The sequence below is a fragment of the Cyprinodon tularosa genome, unplaced genomic scaffold (genome assembly GCF_016077235.1).
Source record: "Cyprinodon tularosa strain WSP-4 unplaced genomic scaffold, ASM1607723v1 ctg348, whole genome shotgun sequence".
NCBI classification, from domain to species: Eukaryota; Metazoa; Chordata; class Actinopteri; order Cyprinodontiformes; family Cyprinodontidae; genus Cyprinodon; species Cyprinodon tularosa.
Genome location: NW_024039061.1, coordinates 721,316 through 735,522, shown reverse-complemented (window position 1 = coordinate 735,522; position 14,207 = coordinate 721,316). Strand labels below are relative to the sequence as shown.

General features: G+C 37.5%; 1 protein-coding gene across 2 annotated transcripts in view; it reads left to right on the top strand.

Moving 5' to 3' along the window:
* LOC119789802 (F-BAR and double SH3 domains protein 2-like) overlaps positions 1-14,207 on the top strand; it is an 89,989-nt gene that overhangs the window by 20,207 nt on the left and 55,575 nt on the right. For both annotated transcript variants that reach the window (XM_038294905.1, XM_038294904.1), the window contains exon 3: positions 2,160-2,205. In XM_038294905.1, the coding sequence (XP_038150833.1) occupies positions 2,160-2,205 (46 nt within the window). The remainder of the gene's footprint in view (positions 1-2,159; positions 2,206-14,207) is intronic.

Sequence of the window (14,207 nt, the reverse complement as noted above, 5' to 3'; positions counted from 1 at the left end):
GAATCCATACATACTGTGGTGCATCTCAGGTTTCAGCTGATAGAGATGGGGGGTGGGCTGAGTACTATAAACTGCTGCAGAAGCTGCTTCCTCTGCTGGAGTGTTTAAGTCTGGTTGCTACTGAGGATTTTTTAAAATCCAACGTATTCTATGTTATTAAAAACAGCTTTAACACGGTGAGGAAAAGGCCCGACTAAAATGACTTCCCTTTTTCTTTGTTTATCATATATGCCATTTGCTTTTTTGTTTTTATGCGTCTCCTTCCACTGTTAAAATCCTCTCAGTTGGTGGATTAGACATGTCAATGTTAACTCTATAGGAAAAATATAGCTTTAAGCGCTGGTTTAGGAAGTGCTGTCTTTTTAGTATGCTTGGATATTTTGCTTTTACTTCTAGCTAGAAAGCTGGTTGCAACAACTGCTTTGAAAGGGAGATTTACCAAGACAGTGTGTGTTTCCTTTGTCTACATGTAAAAAAACCCTCAAGAAAGCTGGCGTTGCTGTCTCCTCTCTGCCACATTAACATGTGAAAGCAGCTGTTGTCAAGCTGATCAACTGTTACAATCTGCATTCTTGCAGAAAAACAAAATCCTTTCAGCTTATTGCCCCGAAACAACTCTGAATTAATCTTTTAGTTTAAATAATCAGTTTTAAAAGAAACCCTTTTAGAATACTTTTACTGTAGGTTTAAGGATTACAGCCTTCTGGTAAGTTTACATGGCAGAATTAAGAAGTTAGAAAAAACATAAGCAAATCAAATGTTTTGGCTTCATCAGCTGCTGATCAGTTTTAGCTTTCAAAAGAGAGCCTTTTCCAGGACCTTCATCATCACCTTACATGTCATGGCAAGGTGGAATTGTTTTTAACCAGTCATTTGAATAATTGTCAACTAATTTAGCAATTGATAAATCCTTATCTGGAGTGTGGAGACTAAAAAATGCCTTTAGCTGACAGAGCAACCAACCTAGAGCAGTATTTGTACCAAAATATAAAAAAATGCATAAATATTTTGCATTTAAGATAAAATAACGTTTTCAGCTGTCAATATGCTCTACCCAGAACTCCTCAAGTGGAAAAGTTGTTGTTTCATATGGTTTAATTCTGTAAAAACTCTTCTTTAAGGAACCTTTAGCTATCCGATCATTCATTGATTAATCCAAAGAATTATTTACACATTAATGGATTAGCAAATTAATCAGTAGTTGCAGCCCTAATTTGAAGCCAGGATCATTATAAGCTGTATAAACTTCAAATGAGCTTTCAGATCTTTCACTCTGAAGCCATTTGCCATGATGCTGCCATGTGAAATCCCCGTCTTTAATGCAGGCATTTTTTTTTTTTCATTTGCATTTCATATGAAGTCATTCCATAAAGCCTGTGAAACTTAAAGAGATGGATTATGTGAGGCAGACGTACATAGTCAGTGTTTGACCTGCACAGACGGATCCGCAAGCTCTGAGTTTGGAAAAGAGAATTTCTACTCTCTGTTTGCATCAGTGAGGTTTCTGGCCTGAGATGTACTTACACACTCATGAGACTTATGATATATGCTCCTTATTTTTCAGAAACCAACAAAGTAAAGATAAGTTTGCACATAGAGGAGAATCAATGTGACATTTAAGTCCTTTGTTAAATATGCTGGGGCTGACCAGCAGTTCTAAACCCATAAAAAGGAACATTTTCTTGGGGGAATATTTTTTCTTTTAGTTCTTTATTTTCAATGGTCAAACGTGGGTTCTTTTTTTCCCCCCTCCAAAGTAGGTAGCCGTTATTTTTATCCCTGGGTATTTAGATGCTGCAGTGTTTTTGCTTCCCATGGTGAACATTCCTGAGCTCTGATAAGAACTGTTGCATGGAACAGTGAGGACATGTAGAACTAGATTTTATAGATGAGGGAAATGTTGTAGTTATTTTTAGAAAGATCTGTTGAGATCTTCTTAAAATGCTGCATCATCATAGGTATATTTAAAGCTGTGGAAGTGCATCAGAGATTCATTTCTCTCATATCAGAGAACAAGGCTACGCCTCGTCCTGACAGCATCCTGTAAATTGAAATGAATTTGATTAAAAACTGAATTGTCCAAAATGGGTTTTTATTGTTTTTGTTCATCCCTTTGTTACCAGTTAGTAAAAAAAAAAAATCTGTCTCTCTGTTGGCAGGAGCTACAGCTTGAAGAAAGGACAGCTGGAGCGGGACTATGCACAGGTACAGTACGACTGACTAGACTAAAAAAATGTGTGAGCCCAATGCTTTCATGATCTACTCTTCTGAGATTGCCGGACAATATTGCTAATTTATAGATAGAGGAACTGTAGAAAAAGCCACAGATTAGGGTTATAGTGACAAGTTTTCCAACCTCAAAATCTTGGAAATTGCAGAATTCAAAGGAGGGTTTTATTGCTTTCAGTAAATGCCCCTTTTGATCATTCAGAATAGTATTAAAAATGTGTTACATTCATAATTAGAATGTAGAATAATGAACAAAACATAACCAACTATCAGAGAGAGTGTACCAACCTCACATTTATGAATCCTGTGTTGCTCGTTGCCCTTTGTATTGTTCTGCCCACACAGCTCTACTGTATGTATGATGCAGCACTCCCAAAAGCAATCTCCACCATTGTTTGTTTTAAAAGCACAGAACCATGTTAAAAACAAATAATTGCTGCACAGAGGTTACATTTGGTCTAAAAGCTAGCTATCCATGAGAAGCTGACGGCTGAAATCTGGGACTCAAGTTCTCAATGCTGCATTGAGGACAGCAGCCCACCCTTCCACCAAGCAACTAGGTGCAGCTTTTACCTTAAGGCTCTGGGTAAAATTTCATTAATGGTTCATCCATAAAGAAGATCACAGCAGTCAAGAGGTGCAGCGATGAGGAATAGGAATAATATGAGGTTCATGCAATGCCAGGTAAAGACATTCGGAGTTACATGTTCACTCTGGAGCTTAGAAAAAGGATTCAGATAAACAGTCCATATAATTAATTGTTCAATAAATTGCAACGTGCTGTGCCTTGCGGAGGTATTGACGCGTCTGGAAAATGGTAAACCCCAGTCCGCTTCATTGGGATTGTAAGTGATAGAGTGACCTATATCAGCCTGAAGTGGAAAAAAAATGCTCAAGTTAAAGACTGTTGGCCAGTGTGATGTACCTTATTTAGAAAATAAATCTTCTGAGTTCATATTTTGTAGATCAAGATTTTTGACTGTAGTTCTATATGCAGGACTTTTGGGCCTTGTCTCAATGTGTTGACATCTACAGACTGATTTTTATCTCACTCTTCATGCATTTTCAAGCCGAGACCAAGATTATCAACTAGATTTAGGTCAGAACTTTGATTGAACCTTACTTACATTAACATTATTTTGTCTAAATTGCCGGAAGATTAACCTCTCTCCCAGTTTCAGGTATTTTATGGTTTCTGAAAGGTGGTCTGTTACTTGCTTTCATGCTCCTTATGAGTGTCCCCAAAGCATGGCACTGCCTTCACCATACTTCAATGTAATCAGGGTTCCTTAAAGGGGTCATAGAATGCAAAACCGAGTTTACCTTGTCATAGATGAATAACGATAATTCAGTGGGTGAAATAAACGTACATAGAAGTTCAAACCCAATCGATACCCCATTTCACTCACAATTCTAAACTTCCATCATAAAACGGGCGAATCCAGACGAAGCCCCGAAATTGATGTCAACTCGTCACTGTACTGCACTGTAGTCGACCAAAATCCTGGACGATTTTGAAATTCCCCCCTGATGATTTTTTTAGGTATGAAAAGTAGGACATGTCCGGGAAAAAAACAGATGTCTGGTCCCCCTACCATATCAACAATTTCAATTTTTCGGTGAGTGAGTGCTTGTTTCTACGATGCGTCTTTGCTCGGCAGCTTCGCTCGTTGTAAACCAACCAATCAGCGCACATCTCATCTAAATACTCATGAGCATACCATAAAAGGAAGAAAACCTGTTGTTTCATTCTAGGGCTTTTAACCAGACTTGCATTGGGATGCATAGAACAGCAAATATGCCATTTTCAGCCTAACCAATGTTACACACCCTATTCAGAGACCTTAAGGACCAGCATCAAATACACTATATAATCATTCTATTACCCCTCTAAAAAGTCTCAAAAGGCATTGAATTCTTCAGTATAAAATCAATGCTTTAATTGTTGTTAAAATGTGTTATATCAGTCTTTCAAAGGTCTTAAAATTGTTACCACACCATAAATAGGATTTTATTTTTGTAATCCATATCAAACATTAAGATAATTGACAATATTTTTCTTATATTTACCAAACCACTCGCTGTAACCATTATTGGTTCTGTCCCGATAGCGGAACCAATAAAAATGGTTGCGGCCAGACCTTAGGATGATGTTCTACTCAACATTTTATCTGGACAACATGAGGAAGTTTAAATTCAACAAACAAAAAGTTATCCTTCCAAGAGTTTTCTGCATGGTTAAAACCACTGCCAGGGACTGTAGATGAAGCACGATGGGAATCAAGGCAGTGGAGACGCATGTGCGAAAAATGAAACTCAAAGCATCAAATTCAAATTATGGAGAAGCCGAAGGTATTTCTTTGTTCTGTTCCATCCTTGTCTCTGCAACGCCTCCACAGCATCTCTACATCCACAACATCGCTAGTAGAACCAAATCTCCGGATGATGTTTGGCAGTATGAAGACAATGAAAGTAGAGGGATTAAGTAGGGAACAAAAAAAGTTAGTGAATTCTGTTCAGTAGTTGTTAAAAAATATGTCTGTTATTTGGGTGTTTTTAGCTCTCTTCCTATATGGGAAGTTTTTCAAACTTTGAAACATATCTACTGGGCCAGAAAGTAATGGTTTATGTTAAAATAAACATTTGGGGTAAATTTGTCACTACCAGGTTTTTCTTGTGTTTATTGTAAAGTTAGTTTTAAAATTGTATTTAGGGTGGCATTAAAAACTCTTCAAAAGTCTTGAATTTAACTTGCTTTATGCTGTAGGAACCTTGATAATGATGGTGAGTTCAGGGTTATAAGTAGATATACAGTAAGTAGACTTGTTTTTGTTTTGTATTGGTACTAAAAAGTTTGGTTTATGTAGAACAATCTAAACTGAGCACATTCTACCGATCCTTTATTGTGTCCCCTCAATGGTTTATGGCAAAATGCTAACATGGCTACTTGGGATTTTCTTTCTGTATTGGATTTCTTCCTGCCCTTCCCTCATATATGCCAGATTTATATTTAAAGAAAGAAGAAATCCACCTGAGCAGTAGATCTTTGCAGCTGCTCCAGAGTTACCTCCTGCACAGTTACACATTAGATCAGGGGTGCTCAAGTCCAGTCCTCAAGAGCTACCATCCTGTAACTTTTAGATGCATCTCTTCTCTAACCCACCTGAATCTAAAGGCTCAATCCCCTCATTTAGCCCAGCAGAGGTGTGGTAATGAGCCACTCATTTGATTCAGGTGTGTTAAAAATGGGCTGCATCAAAAAGTTGCAGGATAGTAGCTCTTGAGGACTGGACTTGAGCACCCCTGCATTAGATGCTTCTAAAATTTAAAAACCCATGATTGTTCTTAAGAAACTAAATGTATTTTTTACCACCAGTTTTATTACACATACCAAAGGGAGGGTAACTTAAAAGATGTGGTGTCTATTTTGCATGGTTCTTGAATGATTTGGTTTCCTGTGGTCAAACTGACAGATTTCAGGCCCTCATTATCCCCCCTCCCCCACATTGCCTCGCCTGCTCTCCTCTTGATACTCCCTTAAGTGATGTCTGCTCCACCTTAGGGATAGAGGCTGCCTAGCAACAAGCCCTCTAATCAGTAAGACAATGGAGCTCCTCCTAATTGTAGGTGTGTGTGTTTGTGCGGGAATGTCGGAGCACAATAGACTTTTAAAAAAGGATTTCTGAGGGGAATCCTATGATTTAACTGCGTTTTAGCAGCTAAAATAGCAATTTATTTCAAGGGTATTTTTGGCTTTTGTTGTTCTTTACCATCGATACCCGGATAAGCAATATATCAGGACTATTGGCTGTTTCAACGAAGTAGGGGCTTTTAAATTGGCATAAAAAGAAAATGTCATGTACAATTTAGAAAACAGACCTGAGGAAAATACACTAGGGAAATTAGGAGGGAGGACGACCAGAGAAAGTTAATATGCTGGCATTTAACCCCTGTCCTTTCAGTTTGTCAAAGCAGGCGTCTCCTGTGAAGGAGTCAGCTGCAATTACCAGCAACCAATCAAAGGAGGCATGTTCTCTGTGCACACGAGGGTGTGTTTTGCATGCGAGAGTTAGCCGCTTGTCTCACATTCCCCTCCTACGACTTTAGCATTACAGGAATAGTTTTAGGCTTAGGTCACAATTAACTGTTCAGCCCAAAAAGGCCTGCCTGCCTGCTTTCTGTAGACGCTGCTCTGTTTCTCTGCTTCTGCAGAAACACGCTGCAATTTGACATTAATATGATGGGGGAGTTGAGGATATGTAAGGTCTGTAAGGGTTTATGTATAGTAAGAACTGAAATGTCTGTTTATGGTGGATAAGTCACGGGAAAACATACATTTTATGTTGCATTTGTTATTATTAGTGACCAACATTTTTTAAGTTTCTGGCCTCTCATTTATTTCTATAAAAATCAAAGTTATTAAGTTAATAAAACATCCTCTTAAACATCTCCATCCAGATTCATTTCCACGTCTGAATAGAATGTGTAGAAGCCTTAAAGTCAAGTTATACATTATTAGGATTTTTCTCACACTTCTTATTCTTTTAAAATCCATTCTTTCTTATTGGTTGCAAACTGCACTGCAATGTGAACCTATCCAAAAGACATAAAGGATGTCCTTCGACTGACTTCAGACACCTTTAAAAAAAACTGAGCTTCTGGAGAAACAGATCCTAGAATCAGTACCATGATCTGATGTTAGAAAATCTTCTAAAGATGTTCCGTCTCAAGTAAGTATTCTGTTAATTATGATGTATGATTACTTTCTCCCCTGTGTAATCACTAGATTATAAAGAGTCTTGCAAAGTATAAAGTCTGCAAAATAATGATAGATATGTGCAAAAGCAAAGGATTATCTGATTAGTCCTGAGGTTGTTTTATGGATTAGAATCTTTAGTGAATGCGTGTAGGAGTTTTTTTATTCTGAGGGTCACAATTATTATTATTTTTGGTGAAGCTAAAGAAACAAGAACAGACCTGATGTCCTGTTTATTGCACAGCTCACAGCCTCCTGTGTGACTTGGCGGCAGATTTGTTTGCATGAAAATAACTAAGATCACCCAGGATGGATTTCTATGCTGGGTTTGAATGGTCACTGTAAGGTTTGTCTGTGTACATCCTGATCAGGCAGGATGCATGTTAAAGCCAGCTCCAAACCAAGGCTCTGCCTGTCAACAGATTTCAACAGATTTGGCTCAGAGAGTCAAAACAAACTGCGAATCCATGAGTCACACATGAATAGCGAGCAGAATGAAGATCGTGAGAAAATCCTAAGGGTTGAAATGTTGGCAACATAAGTAGGTTTTTTTTAAGGAATGGACAAAGAGATGGAACTAAAAAGAGTAAATTTTGCGTTTGAAAAAAGTATTTGAACAAACATAAAGAATTTAAAAATGTGTAAAAATCTTGTGAAGACTGCTGAATGTATCTTATTAAGATGCAGTTTATACTTGATTGGAATACGTAAAAAAAAAAAAGGTAGTGAGAAAGTTTGTCATTTTTTCCCTACTGTTTTTTTCATGCATCTTTACAAACACCTAACTAGCATTACCATACAGAATCAGGGTGTTGTCAGCTTTTATCTTTTCCTAAACAAATCATCTCTCATCTCTCACTCTGTTCAAGTCCTCTTCCATTCACACTCCTCTCCATCACCGCTAACTCTACCTCAGCTCTTAGTCAGCAGACGAAGAGGTCAGAGTCGAAGGAAACCAACACACACAGCGGCAGGAGCAGAATGATGCAGACGGCAAGAGAATCAAGTTTATTGATTGAGGAGGAAGTTGAGAAAGTAAAGAGCTTTAAGAGACAGATGCACTTAAAGCAGGTAGAAATCAGAGAGATGACAGGTAGAGACTTAGAGCACAAGTGGTAGAAAAAAGGAAGCAGTAAACACAATGCAGAGGTATCAAGGTGACTTTGGGGTGTTTGTTGGCTTCATGAGAATAAAAAAAAAGTCCTTTAACGTTTGAATAGAACCACACAAACCGAGTGATTTAAACATAGCATAAAATTTGCATTTCAATCTTAAAGACTGCTTTCTTTACACACATTAATTAAAACAAAGAAATGCTTTAACAATTTTTTTGTGTTTTGGGATTGAATTTAATTTAATGATTTTTTCTTTTCATTCTAAATAACCCAATAACACAACCTATTTCCTTTCAATTCAATTCCGTTTATTTATATAATGCCAATTTACAGATTTTCAACATTTGTTTGTTTTGTTTTTCCACAAAGACAACACACTACATGCCAAAGTTTCCATTTAAATATAAAGACAGTAAAGGCATTCATAAAAATAAAAAATAATGGAAAAAATATTTTAATACCCGATATTTCTATAGGAGTTGTTTAAAAAAGTGTTTCTTGTTGATTAAATCTGATTAAAATTTTTCTACATCTTCTTTTGAATACTTTTTATATTCATTTTAAACCAGAAAATGTTAGTCCTTAAAACAGGGTTTTTACATTTAACAGTTTTATTGCCAATTTGCTTGTATAGGATATAAAGAAATTTTGTTTTTGTGCCGGAAACTAGTTGGAGAAAATGGAACTATACAGTTATGCAAAACAAAATTATTTTATTAGATTTAATGTAAAGATGAAAATACATTCAGGATGTAACTGATTTTCACAACATCCCCAAAATTCTACCTCACCTCCTCTTTTGTTCTCTATTCCTTTGTTAACCTCTCTCCCTCTGCTACATACACACATCACACAGTTGTCCAGTCAGGACATCCTGCTGTCTGGGCACCATGTTTACCACCGTGATCACATAACAGGATATGTGTTCATTTCGTATCATTGTTTAACTCAATGCGTTTACGATGACTAAAAAAAAAGAGCCGTTTGTACCTCAGCTCGGACGCATAGGAAGGACTGAGGGGTTGCTATAGCAACACACCATTGAAGTAGCTGTCAGGTGATGACAGAAAAAATGAGGATGGAGGAAAGAAAGGAAGAATAGCGGGGGGAAAAATAGAGGAATCAGAAAAATGGCCATCTGGCTGAAAAATGTGGAGGATATAAACAGGAATTGGACTAAAGATGAAAGGAGGGGTCACAAACGAGAGGCAGATGGAGGAGAATAAAAGAGCAGCACATTATTAAACGCTAAGATCTGTAGGTCAGTTCTCACCCTTACAGTAGATAACAAGTCTGTCACCATGGGACTTAAACTGTCTGCTGAGTGACAGAGAGTTTCTGAATCAGGAAACAGAGGATGTCTTTTACTGGGTCTGATCATGTGAATTAAGACCATGATGTGATGGTTTTATCTTGCCTTCCCTTTATACTGCCTGATTGTTTTCACATTTTACCATATTGTTACCACAAAACCTTGGGTGTGTTTTACTTTGAGTTCATGTCTTACACCATATTTTAATATTCTCAAATATATGAAAAGTGTTTTGTACAATTTTGTTGAGCCTTTATTACTCTGGTGCCCCTAAATATGCTGCTGGGTTGAGGTTAATCCAACCTCCCGCGTCACGAGATGATGTACAACCCCAATCTTGCCTACCAACCTGCATGTTGTGTCTGAATCTTTGGGATTAGGTGGAAGTGGCTACAGTGCAGGGCTATATAAATGTAGTCCATTGAACTTTTGACCATGTTTGCATGTTTCATAAACTCAGTAAAACCCCATTTATTCTTTGAAAGTCTCAAGGATAATTGGAGAACACTGGTGACCAGACATCATCATAGAGACGTAGGGACAAATAAACAGGTCAAGGAGGAAGTGCACATGTATTAAACATTATTAGAGTTGTTAAACATTGCAGAGAACATTTAGTCCATAATCCAAAAATGAAAAAAATCTTGGACCTAAAGCCCTAGACCTAAAAGGCCAGACCAGCAAAAGAGAATATGCACTGAAGAAACACTCAAGAGGTTTATAATCTACATCAGCGGTTGGTAACCTAAACTGCTCAAAGAGCCAATTTGGACCAAAAACACTGATTAAATGTTTATCCTGGACCAATTGTCACATCATGTGACTATTATGCTGTATGATATTCAGTGCTTTAAGTTAAAATAAAATTAAAGGCACACCGTGTAACTTTTGGCCACTAGGGGGTCGTTAAGCGCCCCTTGTGGCCACAAGCGCCACAGCACTGTCGCAAAAGTCAACAAACAGGCAGCCAGCCACCTGTGTCTTCTTTATTTCTTGAGCGCTTTAAAACAGCTACAGCTGAAAACAGGGTGCGGAACATAACATAACTAACATAATAAAACACAATAAAATAATTAAATACAGCATAAACTCAACTCCTATTTAGTCCTGTCTGTGTTAAAAGCCAGCGAATAAAAGTCTTGAGCCCTGTTTTAAAATGCGGCCAGGGAGGAGCCTCCCTAATGTGCAGCAGGAGGCTATTCCATAAAAGAGGAGCAGCGATAGGGAATGCTCTGGCCCCCAAATGCTCCCGACGCGCTGCTTCAGCTGCTCGGACACGCTGCGCCTGCTGCTCAAAACGCGCTGCGGGACATTTTGCTGTGCCTTGACGCGCATCAACCATTGACTTTGCATGTAAACTCGCTGCTTCTGCTGCACCTGCTGCGTCTGGTGTGAACGTCGCATAAGCTTCCTCTTCATCCTCAGTACCTGCAGGAGCTGCTGCTGCCTTTAAGTGAATTCACTATAAATGAGGCTCTAAAGTTACAAAATGTTGAGAGTAAAGAGAAGTGTCTTTACTCTGCATCACGGAAATATCAATGATCAACAGATTAGATGGTTAGATCCTCTTTCTTTCTAAATCATGGTTGCAAACTAATCGAGGGGTAAAACGATATCAAGTTTCTTTTCTTTCAAAGGTTTTTTCAGACTTTTGGTTTGAGGTTTGTGCGATTATTTGCAAGGTTGTCTTTTAAAAAGTTAAAAATAGAATAATTGTGGTTATAAATGGGTGAATGCTGCAACAGAGGCATGGAAGATGTGGAGGAGAAGGTGAGAAACCCCTGACTATATGTGTTGGCATTTTTTCCATGACGTTGCTTCAGTAAGGTAAGTCTTGGCTCAGCTTCTTTTCTACATCTTCAAGGTCATTTGCTTTTTGTCTCGCAGTAGAAGAAAGCTTGCAGATAGGCTGTCACACTCTTTTAGAATTAATTACAGATTAAGATTACAGATTAAGGAGATAATTGCTGATATATAATGAAAGAATGGATTTCCAACATGCTAACAATCCATTAGTAAGTTTTCCTTTGAACATAATTTCCAGCTAATCCTAAATAAAACTAGAAATAGAAGTTTTAAGAAGCCTTGTTTGGATCCAGTTTTTTTCCCAAATAACAAATTAGATTTAGTTTAAAAAAACAAACAATAATTATCACTGCTGCTTTGCTTCTATGTCTTGTTCTATAAAACCTTATCAATTTTAGGATTAAACTGTTAGGAAAGATAAGAGGAGACAGGCTCATCTACCCTGAAACCTCGAGAAGTTGATCAATGGTCTTATCAAGAGTTGGCAAAAAAAAAAAAAAAAAGCCCACATATACAGAGAAGGCTGTAATACATACGCATGATGCAAGAACTCATTGCCTTTTTTTGAAGCAGGAAATCAAAAACTGCTCTGACATTTAGTACGGTTATATAACTTATCAATTATTCCTATGAAAGTAATTAGACATTTACTTTTTTAATTGGATTTTTACACCGATTTAATCAGAAGTGTAGATTAAAAACAAGCAGTCATTGCACTAAATGTTTCTACATTTTGGTTTTGCTCTTTTAACATAAGTGTTTTAGGCAGCTATCATCTGGTCAATTAGTCAAACAATCTACTCTGTTACCCAACCTGCAGTCATGGTTTTCCAGATGTAGTTGTATAATGATTTTGTTGATTGCATTTTTATTTTTTATTTCTTTTACATTCTCCTACAGATTTACAGCAAGGGATCTGCTACCTTTAAAACCCAAAGGGCCCTTTTACCCTGAGTCCAACTCAATAACAGTTGCTGGGGCTCCCATAAACTTATTATGCTTGTTAAATATCTGCTATAGGAGATCTGTTTCCATTTCAAATGACCAAAAGTTCGTTTATATTTTTAGGTTTTAGAATAGGGACAAACAGAAAATGTACCATAAAGATGAAGCATGCAGTTTCTTCTAAAAATATGATTCACTCAAAAATATAACTTAAAAAAAGTCTAAAAACCCATCTGTTCAAGACTTCATACATCCACTGACTACCAACTGTTTCTAATGTAGTGTACATTATATTATATTATATTGTATATTTTGATTGTTTGTTGTACAGTGTCCTGATGAGCGCTTTGAAGGAAATGTATTATTATACATTTTTGGAAAATAATGTAAAGAAAAAAAAACGAAACGGAGATACTGTTGGGACTAAAAATAGATTAAAATAGATTAAACAAAAAAGCAGTCATGGTTTGATTAATGTGATTATTTTGCAAACATTTTGTTCAAACCTTAAAGTCAGGTATTTGTTATACTTGATTCAAAACTATTAGTTATTTCTTGATCATTTTTAAGTACTATTAAGAACCATTGTAGAGGGTCCAAAGAGCCACCAGTGACTTTTGAGCGACAGATTACAGACCTCTGATTTACAGAACGGCAGCAGAAATCATGTAGCCAAAGACCGTTACCTGCTGGAATGTATTTCACTTATGGGTTCGGTTTCTTTTCATAATTCTGTGTTTTATGCCAACAGGATAAACATGTTACTTAACTCCTCTGCTTTGGTTTAATTGGTTCAAGATTGTTTCCCATGGTGAATGTGAGATGGCCCTTTGTGCTGCTATTGGTCACGTGTTTTCTTTTTAGCTTTGGAACTCTCCCATGGAGGCCATTTTTTCTAGTATCTTTTCATTTAGGGGACGCAAGAATTGATCTAGGCAAGTGAACCCTACAGAGCTGTAGTTGATTGTGATTCCTTTGTGACCTCCTTGATGTGTAGTTTAAGGTCCTATCCTCATCGAGATGAGATGAAACTTCAAAGTTATTTGGTTGCTTAAAGCTACAGTGTGTAATAATTACAGGGATATACAGTCAGAAATGTAATATATTATACATAACTATGTTATTTATCATCATCTACGAGCTCAGCCTCTTAACCTTAATATTTGCATTGTCTTAGAATTCGTTATTTATAATTACATAGGAGCGGGTCTCGCAGCCATGGAAGCAGACATCTTTGCGCTACGGCAGCGCAGAGCCAACAAACTAGCGATTGCGAGATCGCCCATTACGCTCGAAAGTAACTACGGCAAGTTGAGAGAGAGGAACTGAGACGGTACTGAACAATAGATACTAAATACTACTATAGATACTATTAAATACTATCTGTAAAATTATCTGTGTAAACAAACCTCATCACTTGAGAAGGTAGGTGATGCGGACGTCGTGGAAGACATTTTGTCCCGTAACGCTCGCTGTACTGTTGGGGGGGAGAAGCGGTGGGGGGGGATGTTCATGTTGCTGCAGTCTGGACGTTAGATGTCGCTGAAAATTACACACTGTAGCTTTAAGCTGTGTATCCAAAGAGAGCATGCATCTTTGAAAAGCGGAAACGGTCCCAAAGTGGAAAAATAAGAAAATGTTCAATTTTATATTTCAGCGTTTAGGAATAAGCTGCATTTTTTTCTTTATAATGATGAAGTCATGACTTAAGCTACCTCTGTAAGTTGCATGCTCCTCTTTACTGCCATATTGCTTTTTAACTTGCATTAGCTGTCTGTGCTAGCCTGATAAACCAGACAAAATGTGAGATTACGTGTGTAATTAAGTCTGGCCCCGATGAATGAGACATCCGAAGATTGTTGATGAGAACAACCCGTTGTTTTTCAAACCATGTCTGTGCCTATTGGCCAACGCTCTGACCAATGAGCGCAACTGACTGTGACGCAGTAAGTGCGACAGAAAGCTGGTGGGGGAGTGTAAACAAACAGCCTGTCAGTAAAACGGCGAATACTTCCTTCTTAAAAATGAATGAGCATAGAGCCTG